Source organism: Mauremys reevesii, linkage group 10, assembly GCF_016161935.1.
Source record: "Mauremys reevesii isolate NIE-2019 linkage group 10, ASM1616193v1, whole genome shotgun sequence".
Classification (NCBI taxonomy): domain Eukaryota; kingdom Metazoa; phylum Chordata; order Testudines; family Geoemydidae; genus Mauremys; species Mauremys reevesii.
This window is the reverse complement of record NC_052632.1, coordinates 17,712,198-17,725,140: the sequence shown is the minus strand read 5'-3', so window position 1 is coordinate 17,725,140 and position 12,943 is coordinate 17,712,198. Positions and strand designations below refer to the sequence as shown.

The 12,943-nt window shown below is 44.9% G+C and overlaps 1 protein-coding gene across 2 annotated transcripts in view; it reads right to left on the bottom strand.

The window, feature by feature from the left end:
• Positions 1-11,608, bottom strand: part of HDGFL3 (HDGF like 3) — a 48,648-nt gene extending 37,040 nt beyond the window's left edge. Inside the window, exon 1 of one of the 2 annotated variants that reach the window (XM_039490073.1) lies at positions 10,970-11,608. In XM_039490073.1, coding sequence (XP_039346007.1) covers positions 10,970-11,053 — 84 coding nt within the window. In that variant the 5' untranslated portion in view covers positions 11,054-11,608. The remainder of the gene's footprint in view (positions 1-10,969) is intronic. The other variant, XM_039490074.1, reaches the window with a different exon arrangement.
• Between the last annotated feature and the right edge of the window lie 1,335 nt (positions 11,609-12,943).

The window sequence follows — 12,943 nt, the reverse complement described above, 5'->3', positions numbered from 1 at the left end:
GAGAGTAGGAAATGAGGGGAGGCTGGATCGATTTCCTCCTTGAAGTTTTAGAAGGTTTACCTCATGAAACTACCTCTTCTGCCAAGTATTTCTTGGACTTCTGTAAAATACTGTTTATTCTAGTTGCTCCTCTTGTGAATCATCCAAACTACTGGAGCCTTTTTTTGTTGATGCTGCCTCTGTCAGAGTGCAGAGTTAAATGCTGTGCTTTCATTGCAACATGCACCACCTAGATTTTAGGCTTCTGGCTCACTAAAATATTTTTCATAGACTCATAGCGATTAGAGACGTAAAGGACCCATTAAGTCATCTAGGGCTAGATCTGTAAACGTATTTTAGTGCCTAGAGTTGCAAATAGGCTTCCAGGCACTTTTGAAAACCTCACTGGGTGCCTATCTGCATCCGTAGGCATGTAAATATCTTTAAAAATATGGCCCCTAGTCAACATTTTGCCAATGAAGGATTGTTCCATACAGTGTATTTTCTAGTTGTTGTTACCATTTATTATGCATATTCAAGTAACACACTGTGCTAAGCCACATGTAGAAAAGATCTCTGCCACAGAAGGGCTTACAGTTCAAATTAAGATTTAAATCTCCAAAGCGAGTTGCTTCTCCATTACTGATTAATCCATATCACTGTCAGGAAGCCTTCTTGATCTTTCTTCAAAGGACAGTCATGTATCCTTTGAAAGTGTTTATTATCACCAGTTATATTGTTGCAAGCTATTATAAACATAGTTTCTATATATTAACACTCATCTTTCTACATTTAGTGTAACACAACATTAAGGTTGGGAAATCAAGCACTCACTAGCAGGAAATGCAAAGTTAAAGTTGAAAGCACAAACCTTAGCGTTGTTCCCTGCGTTTATATCAGTTTGTATAGCAGTTAGTGCTATGGAGGCTAATCTCAGTTGGAGCCTCTAAAAGCTACTTTAATGCAAATAAAATACAATAAGACGAGGAATTTATACTCTGCCAGTATCATCGTACATTATTTGTCAATTAATAGAGCATATGACAATTATAATATAAACTAGCAATTTTTATATTTCTCTGGAGTGAGTTATAATTAAGTACATACAGTTTTGAGAACCTTATTCACTGCAAGTTTCACTCAGGAGACAGATTCACCACTAGCATAAACAAGATTTCCATGGGATTATGTCCACTTACAATAATAATGGCTTTGATCTGAAATCCACAAAACAAGCAATGATTGATGACCACTAGTTCAGTAGCTTTAAAGTTATGAGGGAAAAAAGAAATCCAACAGAAAAACTTAAGTGCAAAACCTTTCAATACTCATTGCTTCAAAGTTACTGAACCAATATCCTGCATTCTTGCCTATTCCTTAAATTCACTCAGATTTACAAAAAACATTCCATGGTTAAACAAAATAGATTCAGCTACTGTTATTTGTGTACAAAACTCTCACCTGAGCACTTGGAGATGGTTGTTTAAAATAACAACAAGCCATTGAATTAAAAAAAATAAAAAGATGATGAATTTTGCCGAAATTTCCCTGGAACAGTTACTTCTGGGCTGAGTCCAAGCATAGAACATTTCAGCCCAAAAGGGAATTTGTCTGTCAAAAGTTAAAAGCAACTGGAAAGTGGTTTATCATGAACGTTACATTAAACCTTCATTATAGCAGTCATTGCAGTCCCTGCATGACCCTCACCTGAATTCTGTTTTAAAGCATGCTTCCAAACAGAGCACAAGATAAAGAGCGTGAAATTAGAGGAGATCCCACATACCCCAAATACAGGGAAATTTACACTTACATTTCTCATTATTACTTTTGGAAAATGAAGGAAATAGTACATGATGTATTCAGCTAACAATATTAACTATAAATACAATGAGCCACTGAAGTCAATAAAAGAGCATCCTCTTACATCTGCTCCAACATCTGCAAATAAGGCTTGAATTGAGATTATCTAAGCAAAATGTGCAAAAAGTCTTGAAGGTAAGAAAGGGTTCCATGAAGGGCTTATCTCACTACATTTCATATGTAGAACATCAGGTGTAGCCACAGGAGTTTTGCATGCAGAACCCCTTATAAAGCAGGAGCTTAACAGCTGATCATGAAATCATGGCACAGATTGATCCAATATGACAAACTAATGGAGAAAGCCTACCAGGGAATACTAGCTGCACAATTCTGATAGTGACAAAAGCATAAGAGTGTGTGACAGAGTACTATTAGCAGCACCCTGGTCACTGGGTTTGCTGCAGCACAGGGAAGAGTACAAGCTTAGTTGAAGCCATTAATACACTTTTTGTTGAGGGGTTGCGAGCACGTAGGTGATCATCACTGAGCTAATGAGGTATTTGGAAGGATCAGGATACAAGTGGGAGGAACAGGAAGCAAGGGGCAGCTCAGAAGGTGAGCCTAGCCAGAGGAGTGAAGGTGGCATGGACGCCACTCTTTGCTGTATACCTGCATTACATGGTCTTAATTTGGAAGAAAAGAACACACACACACACGTTGGTGAAAAGATAACAACCTGGTATGTGTTTGTGACCATGAGTCCATGCAAATTAGCCAGGCAGTGGAGTATGCTGAGTAGTGGCAGAGGTGCCCTGTGATGCATGGGGGATGGTCCAGGATTAACAACTCCCTCAGCTGATAAGGAGACTTGAGAGGGACCTGTACGAAGGCATGAGATCCAAGCACCATGGACCTGATGCTGTGCTGGAGGAGATGCAGAAGACCCAACAGGCAGGGATGCAAGTACTTCTGAGTTGGCAGGCGCAGCCCCAGCAAACGTTGCTAGCATTCATCAAGGAGCAGGCCCGGGGACAGGAACAGCTCCTGTCGAGTCCAGTGAGCTCCAGTGAGGGGACTGGAAATTGAAATATGGGCCTGGGACTGTGTAAGATGGCACCGGGGGATGACCCTGATGCCTTTTTACTACCCTCTGACCAAGTGGCTACTAGCCCCAAATACAACAAGGGTGCAAGGGCACTTGGGCCAACCCCTTATCTGGGCAGTGAGGCTTAGGTAGCCTATATGGCCCTGAGCAAATACACTAGGCCAAAGACTACGATACGCAGAAGACTGTTATTCCAGACAGGGTCGGCCTGTCTGAATACCGCCAAATATTGATAAATAATGCCAAAAATTCAGGGCAGCCAGCTGGAACAGTGGGATATGTCCCAGGGCCTTTGCACAGAAATGATCAGACTAGGCCACTGGATGGTTGCATACAGCTGGATAGACAGCTCATCGAGACCCCAGTGGACTCCATTATTCTGGAGCCATTTAAACAGCACCTCCCTGCAACTACATGGGTCTGAGTTTGGAGAAACCAGCCAGAATCATTAGAGGTGGCGGTAAAATTAACAGAGGAGTCTGTGGAAGCAAACTTTCCATGGAAAGAGCTCCATACCGCTATAATCAAGGGTGGGTGGGTGTGGGGGACCTCATACAGCAAAGCCTGGGAAGGGGATGCAAAGGGCAAACAATGATGCCCCAGCTGCCCACGCAGTAGTCTGCTACCAGTACAAGGGCCAAGAACATATAAAGAGAGACTGCGCCTGCATGGGCTGTGGGTTTGTGGAGTTCTGTGGGTGGACAGGCCTAAAAAGGTGACCTGAGATAAGAACAATTCCAGCTGACGTAGGCCGAAGAACGACAAGGGGTGTTATGAATTCAGCGGCAATGTGTTCCCTCATACGGAACACCTTGGTTAGGCTGCAGTGGCGACAAGAGAGGTTGATGATAACTATTTATTGTATATGTCGGGAAAGGAGCCCTTATCCTGTGGCGGTTATCCCATTGGAAGTAGAAGGAAAGTGTAGATGGCAGTAAGTAGGGCTAGTAAAGTCTTTGCCTTGCTCAGCAATGTTAAGAACAGACTGGATCCCATTACCTTTATGTAAAAAGGGTTGATGATGGGGAGAAGGGACCCCAACCAGTGGGTCTGTGCAAAAAACTCATGAGTGTTGATCCTTCCAGGTCCAGTATATGATAACAGACAGATGGTAACAAGCTTAGAAAGACGAAACACACTGGAGGACTTGACGGGAGGAAGAAAAGCTGAGAAGGGGAAAACAAAACAGGGAATGTGAGATCAGGGACACCTAGAGAAGGAGGATGGAGGCTCAGCCAACTTCCAGGAGGAACAAGTCCTGGGCAAGGCTCAGGATGGAGAAGAAGCTGAAGAGAGCGGGGGGTCCCGATAAGGAACCCTTGGTGGGCGAACCCACCCTGACAGTCCCAAACCAGGGCCAAGATAAGTCAGGGGAAGAGAGGGACAATTCATGCAGAGAGATATAAACTATGAGCCAAGTAACCTGGAGGAGAGATCAGTGAGGTGTGACTGGTGCAATGACCTATAGTCCGAGGTGGAGATGTGGAGAAAACCTCCACCCTCAAATGTACATTTTGTTGATGGAAGGAAGGCAGGAGACCATGGAAGGCCAGCTGCAAAAGGAACAGGAACCCCTAGCAGAACCCTAGCCCCACAAAGAGGATGGGGCATGGGCAGCAAAGACGACCTCTTCCAGAGGCAAGAAAAGGCCTCAGGAGGGAGGTATGAGACAGGGCACAACTAGTAGCACCCTGGTCACTGGGTTTGCTGCAGCACTGGGAAGAGTACAGGCTGAATTGAAGCCAATTATACACTGTGTTGGGGGATTGAGCACCTGGATAGTAATCACTGGGCTAATGAGGCAATTTGGGCAGATGTAAGTGGGATGAACAGGAAGCAAGGCTCAGCTCAGAAGGTGAGCCTGGGCTGCAGAATGAAGGTGGCACAGAAGTCTCCCATTGCTGCATGCCTGCATTACACTTGATACTTTGTAAGAAAAGAACAAACACACACCTCGGTGAAAAGGTAACAACCTGGTGTGTATTTGTGACCGTGACACCACACAAGCTGGACAGGCAGTGGAATACACTGGGTTGCAGCAGTGGTCCCCTGTGACAGATAGATAATGAGAGGGAGGAAAAGTAGGAATAGGCTGAGAGTGATGAAGGAGCAGGAGATATGAGAGACTGAGATTTAGCAGCAGGGGAAAAAGTGATAGCAGAAGACCAGAGCAACAACAGGGGAAGGATGGAGAAAAAGCACAGAGTGATCTTTAAGCAAATGGGAAAGGACTGGACAGGTCCCAAATGGCCAAAGAGAAAAGCTGATAGATTGCAACTGGTTTTGGCATGAAAATATAGAGAAAGATCTGCTGCCTGTTTTTGATGGGTTCTTTGAAGTTTTCTGGATCTAAACTGATTTTTGTCTGTCATTCTTTGCCAAAAAGGATAAACTCTGCCAGGGAAACCCTACCTCTCTTGTCTTTTGTCCAATAAGAAAACAAATAAAATATCAAACACTTTAAAATGGAGAACCGTACTTCCATGATTGTTTGAGGGATCAGTGATATTTCCAAGATGCCATACATACAAATTTTAGTTAGTAAGTTGTTGTTAGTTAAGTATCTAGCATATTAACTTACTGTGTCAAAATCAGGGCCCTGGTCCTGCCCTGGAATCCATCAGTGAAGATGCTGTGATCATGCACAGTCCTGTAGAAGTTCAAATTATGACCCTGATTTTGAATTTGGATCCACTAATGTGTTTCTAAAATTTCTGTGCATGTGTCTTAAATGTATTTTTCCACACTGTTCTTCCCTGTTTTATTGAAGAGTGAATATTAAGACTGCTGGTATTATTTCACACGTTGGTAGGTTTTTTGTTTTTAAAAAGGTTCTTTAATACAGTACCATAGTATTAACAGTGTTACTCTTCTAGGCAACAATCCAACAAAGCACATGGTTAACTTTAACGTAAGTTCCACACTGGGATTACTCAGTGCTTAAAGTTAAACATGTCTTACGGGGGTTGTTAGATTGGGTCACAGTTAAAAAAATTTTTTTAAATGTGTTGGGCTGGAAACTATCAGCCTACCCTTGTATCTTATGTTCAGCTGCAGAAATTATTTTAATATCACAGATAGTGGTTTCCATTACGATGCCAGAGTTTACTAACAGTTACTGGCAAGAGGTATCAGATCACACATTGATTCCCTAAAATATATAAATACCTCAGGAACCCTTTTTGTGGTAATTGCTGCCAAATGTTATCTTCTTTAAGTGTGACTCTTGTACATTTACCAGGCAGCATCACATGTGCTGTCAAACATATCTAACAAATATGACATACAAGGCACTGTCAATATAAAGCAGCAGCAAAGAATTATAAGGGAGAAGGAGATAGATGTGGGTCTAGAAGAGAAGAAATTCAGATTTCCAAGAGACTGTAAACTTTAGATTAGTTAGTGTAACATCATAACTCTAAGGGACATATTTTTGCCTGAATGAGAAGTGAAAAGCATCTTTCTAAAACTTTTGTGTATGGCAAATTAAAGTTCACTGCAATATCTGTTTAGATCTCTTTTGTACTGTTCCAAACCAACTTAACCATCCTTGCACAAGCTATCTGAATTTACCCAAATCTCGTTCTCTTATCCCAAGCCACATTATCTTACATTTTGTTTGGTGAACTGCATAAATCACTTACCTGGGCAAATGCCTACATTATTCAGTTATTTATAAACACTTTAATCAACTTCCCCAGAAGCTTAATTCTTGCCCAAAATGGGTGACAAATTTTAGTTAGTGAGTTGTTGTTAGTTAAGTATCTAGCATTATTCAGGTCATTCAGAATTTTGTTCCTCTCTTTACATTTGCATTAATGGTCTCCTTATTTTTTAAATCACCCGCACATTGTGTCATCTAATTGCTTATTATTTCTTCAGGGCCACTGATGAAATGAACACAATTATTGATTTTTTGTATTCTTCCTTTCATTTAATCTTAAGTGGCTAACCAATGGCCAATATTCACCCCTTCAACAAACTAGAATATAACATCTGGAAGGTGCAATGAATATTTTTCTATGTATCTAGGTAATGATATGGCTCCCATCTTGGTAGTAGCTGAGCAAGTCACAAACGCTAATGACTTTATGGACACAACACACTTGTTAAGTAGGGAAGTGTTGTTGTTCCTGGTTTACAGACAGTGAACTGAGGCCCAGAAAGACTGTGTAACCCAGGGTTGCACAGGTAGCCTTATAGCAGAGCTGGGAACCAAACCTATATTTCCTAGTCTCAGCCTACCTCAACCATCCAAGCATGCTTCCTCCATGCATACTAAATGCCTCTTCTGACCATGCAATCAATGTACTGTCAGGGTTGGATCAAATCTCCATAGTTCCATGGAACTTCACTTGTTTACAGCAGCAGGGGCTCTGGCCACTTAGTATTTATCTCATGGCTTTGAAAAGCACCTTTGGATACATGGAGTATCAAAAGTGCTACACGCATCTTATTACACCAAACTGCTACTCTTCCTTTTGACACAAGATAGTACTTGATCTACTCACATAAGTCACCTTGGATACCAAACTTACAGACTTTGGCCCAATTCCTGCCATCTCTACTTATTAGCCTACACTGGGGCCAATGGGCGTTTTGTCTTTGAGTAAAGACTGCAAGATCAAAACAGCGAGAAGTCAATATGACTTCAATGGCATCTTTCATATTCCAAATATCCAAAAGTGCCTTACAAAGCCGGGTTTTGTAAAGCGAGTCTTTCCAACAGAGCATGGAAAGACCAGAATGACTGTCAATTGGAGTTTTGACTAAGGACTGCAGGATCTGGCCCTTTGTAAGTTATTAATTTGCGAGATGATGCTCAATATCATAAGCTAGTAAAGCTCACGAGTCATCGCGTGCCATCCATTTTTAAGCAGCGCTCCCTACTGGTTTCTCTACACATCAGCCACTTTCCACCTCTTCTCTCACTGTGCAGAATATTGCTCTTGCCCACACAGGGCTCAATCTTCTTCCTGCTGAAGTCAACAGAATTAACGGCAGATTCATATTGGTAAGAAGTGGCTGGCTTAGTGTCAAAGCTGGCTACCCACTTCCTGTCCTGCTTTAATACTGCTCCATTTCACTAAATACAGGTAACTATTTTGCCCTCCTATAGCACTTTCCTGCCAAGGACCACAGAGTCTCAACATGCCCTCTGTGAGGGGCCATTGCAACAATACATTATTTAAATAAAACAATAAGTAAACTCTTTGGATTACTAAACCAGTATTTTTTAAATAAAATATGTAGCTTTTTTTATATGTGAGGTTAAGGATCAAGCATACAAATGGTTTATAAATGTTATATTGCGGTATATACACATCTGAACTTTGATCATACAAAGATCTTCAGCCTAAGCAAAACCGCTTGATAACTGGGGTTCAGGTAATCAGGGGAGCTGACTTGCCATCTCACCTGCAAAAATCTCTACTTCTCTCCTCACCTGCATGCCACAACAGTCTCCTTGGAGCACAATGAAGATTAGTGTAAACCCTGTTGCCTTGTCCTCACAAGGAAAAAAGCTGTGTTGTTAACTTGTGTTCGCTAACACATAGTACCTAACACAAGGTAAAATCCTACTGAAGACAAAGCAGTCTCATAGCCTTTATCTCAACCTGCAAACCTCATGTTAAAACTGTAGATGACTTTGTCTTCACTGGGGTCTTCACCTAACACCACAATTTAACAATACTCCTTTCTTCCTAGTGAAGATGTATCCTGAGGAAAATACCTTTGACTAGCCTGCTGGACACACAATCAAAGATGTGCCCATCTGCACTCAGTGTATGATAAAAAATAAATAAAAGTTTGCTGAAACAAAGAGCCCATATCCTATTTTCCATTTACTTCAATTAGTTACCATATGTTAGCCAACATGAGTTAACAACACTCCCTTTTTACTCACGAGGACAAGGCCACAGGGCTAGTATTCACTGCACTCCAAGGAGAATGTTGTTGCATGCGAGTGAGGAGAAGAGTAGTGCTTTTCTTAGTAAAGTCAACAGGAGTTTTGCCATTGACTTCAATGGGAGCAGGATCAGACCCAAAGCTGGAATGATCTGAGTTGTTAAAGTCACTTGCTGATCCATTTTCAGATTAAATTAAACCATGACTGATGTAAGAAATAAATCAATTTACAATAGACTCCATTGTTCTACTAATGTGAATCCTCACCTCTAACATGATGTTGGCCATCACAAGCAGATATAAGAATATAAATGCTGATCAGAGACATTAATTACAAATACAATGTGAAGTTTAGACATGGATCACTTGATAATTACCTGTTCTGTCCATTCCCTCTGAAGCACCTGGCACTGGCCACTATTGGAAGACAGGATATTGGGCTAGGTGGACCTCTGGTCTGACCCAGTATGGCCATTCTTATGTTCTATGTTCTTATGCCTATTCAAAAATGAATTTCAGCCTGCTCTGCCAAAGCAATTGGCATGCGTCCTTATTTCTGTTCCCTTTAATATTTAGCATCCTCTGATTTTTCCCTTCTCTATCAACCTTCATTTAAGCCTCTGATACTGGTTTTCCCTCCTTGTACTGTGTCTGCAGCTCAACACTCACACTCTCAGCCACACTCACAATGCCCCTTGCTTCACTTTTCACCACTTACACATACCCTTTTCTCATCGCCTTCTCAAGGGCAATGGTAAAGTCCATGCTACCTTGACCCTGCTCTCCTGTACTTTCTTGCACAATGTGTACAACACTTTATAATGTTCAAGCTCTTGCAGATCATAAACACCAACAACTTTCTTTTACTTGTAAATGAAAACCGAATGTAGCACTGAATAGTTGTAATTTCCCCCCGGAGGATGGAATGGACAATGAATAAACACGGACTGGCACTGGATGATGCCTGCTGGGTAGATCACACAACAAAGTACACCGGGGTGACCAAAAAAGGGGGAAGAGACGGCTGTAAGTATGCTGTGGTATCAGCTTGTCCCTGGGAATGCCCTGCTCTGTTTTGGGGCTCTACTGAATATGGACATTAAATATACAGTGGGTTGCTGATTTGGTTGCCAAATGCCCATGATGCTTTTCCAACTCAGTTATTTCAAACCAGTTTATAATCAAAGATGGGAAAGGAATAATAATAATAATAAAATAAAAAACCCACAACCCCAAACCACCACAAAATAAAACCAGCCACTGTCTCACAAGCCCAGAACTTCTCCACATGATCAGCCCCCCAATGAAACCCAATGTGCCTGCATTTGGAAGAGTACATGGAAAAAATGGAGGCCATGTAGTCCAACTCCTCCTCTCAGTTAATAACTTGCATCCCTCAGGATTGTGCCCATGTTTATCACTAATCTCTTTGTAGCAGACCATGCCTCCTCCGCCCACTGCAGCCCCAAATATGGTGTATTCTGTGCATCAGGCACCCTGCAAAGAGTTGTTGCCTAAATTCTGGGCCTTGCTCTCCTCCCATGTGTGTTTCCCATGCAGCAGACACTTCCTGGGCTGAAAGAGAGACAGATCTGGCCTTCTGATGGCTATGCCTGTTTGTCTCTTTCTCTCCCTCTGTGGCTTCATATTGTGGGCAAAGGCAGCTTTTCTGCAACTGCCTGGAAATGTGCATGTGGGAAGGCTGGCGGGAGCCCTCACTAGTGGGGAGGGGGGGGTAGTGAGAGGGGGAGGGCGTATAATAAATAGCATCATTATCATGCAGAGCTGCCAACTCCCCATAATAATAATTCAGGTACAATCCCCGCACGCCCCCTCCTTCTCCCGGGAAGGGGGAGGGGGGGGGCGCGGAGAAATCTGCACATCCAAGCAAAGATGCACAATAATCCAGCGGGGAACAGACCCCCCTCTCCCCTGTCTCCCCCCAGCGCTAGGCTCCCCGCCGGGGTAGGCATGGAGGGCTGGGGGGGTGGGGCTGTGTCTGCGGCTGGGCTTGCAATGGACCCAGCCGCAGCCGCCACACGCCCCAGGAGAGGCAGCGGAGAAGCAGCGGGGGAATGGTCGCGCCGGGCGCTGCGCTGCGCTGGGGGGGCTCCCTGCATTGCCCCCCACCCTGCCCCGGCCCCGGCCCCGGCCCCGGCCCCGGGCCGCACTCACCCTGGCCGGCCAGTGCGGGTAGCCTTTCATCTTGGCGAACACCAGCTCTCCAGCCTTGTACTCGCGGGGCCTCGGACGCGCCATCGGGAGCGTCCCTCCTCCGCCGGCCCCGCGCCCCCTGCACCCAGCCGCCCCTCGCGGGCTGCGATCCGCCCCGGCGCAGGCAGCGGCAGCCGCAGCAGGGTCGGGCCCCAGGCACCAGCCTCTGTCCCCGGCGGCGGCGGCGGCGGCGGCAGAGGTGGGGGGCGTGTGTGTAGCGGGGGAGGGGGAGGCCTTGGACTCAGCCCCACCGGCCCCCGATTGCTGGGATCCCGCTGCCGCCGGAGCAGCGCCCGGGCCGAGGCCGGAATCCCCCCGCGGGCGGAGCGAGCCTGGGCGAACGGCGGCCCCTGGGCGAGCCCGCTACACGGCCCGCGCCCCGCGCTCCATCCCCGGCGTCGCAGCCTCGGCAGCAGCAGAAATATGGAGCCTTCTCCTCCAAATTATTCCTCGGGCAGCGACCGAAAACAACAGGATCTCCGTGTGGTTTTTTTTCTCTCCCTGCTTTCCCTTCCTGTTATTTTCTAGGTGCACGGATCCGTTTCTGGGAAAAACAGCAGAGCTCAGAGCGGCTCCGTCTGCTCGCTGCTTGGCTCCCCGGCTGAAGCGCGGGGCTCTCTCTTTATGCACCGTTTCCACGGGGGGCTGAGGAAAAAGGGAAAAGCCGGATCTACATGGATCCTGCCAGATTCTTGCAGCCAACTCTCCCCAATATAAAACACGTCCAACCCTTTCCTACTGCACTAAAATAATCTGGACAGCCCGCCCCCCGTGTGCCCTCCTGCCACAAAGACCTGGATCTAGGAAATGGAGCCTGTTGGTGGTTGGGCTTGAACCCCCAAATTCCACCACCCGAGCATAGAACACATGCAACCACTCCTACTGCACCAAAATGTCAGGACCTCAGCGCTGCAAAAACCTGGATCCAGGATACGGAGTATGGCACCCCTACCCCCAAACACAACAGCCTAAATTCACAAGAAATCCAACCCATTCTAATGCACCAAAAAATTCCAGACCTCCGTGTGTCACAGCACAATAGCACTACACAGGCCTGGATCTGGAACAAGGAGTCCTGGTGGACTCTTCCCCATTTTCACCAAAGCCCACAAATCCCATAACCTAACTACAAAACACATCCAACCCCTATTAGGGCACACAAAAATTCCAGAATAGAGGATTCTAACTTTCCAGCATCTTGATGCCATAGAGACCTGCTCTGGGATCCTGCTGGATCTTGCAGACTTTTGTGCTTCAACCCCCAAATTCTATTGCAGGGGAGAGGGATAGCTCAGTGGGTTGATCATTGGCCTGCTAAACCCCACATTGTGAGGTCAATCCTTGAGGGGGCCATTTGGGGATTAGTCCTGCTTTGAGCAGGCAGTTGGGCTAGATGACCTCCTGAGGTCCCTTCCAAGCCTGATATTCTATTTAAAAAAAAACAACCAAAACTGGGGGTCAGGACCCCTCAAGGGGTCACAAGGTGTCAACCTCCCCCCCAAATCCTGCTTTGCCACCAGCATTTATAATGGTGTTAAATATATAAAAAGTATTTTTAATTTATAAGGGGGGTTGCACTCAGAGGCTTGCTATGTGAAAGGGGTCACCAGTACAAAAGTTTGAGAGCCCTGTTCTATTGTCTGAATACAGAACAAACCAACTGCTCCTACTTCACTATGAAGTTCTGGACACCAGCATGTCCTAGTGACGCAAGGACCCAGATTGGGACGTGGATCCTCATGGATCCTACTAATCTTTAATTGCAGTATCCTACATTCTACTCTATAAATAGATGCACAATGCACCAGCTCCTAACACATCAAAAAAATTCCAGACCTTATTGCAAACAGACATGGCTGTAACACAAGATCACCAATCCAGCACCTGGATCCTGCAAGTTTTTTTTACCCCCAAATTCTACCAGCTAAGTAGCAA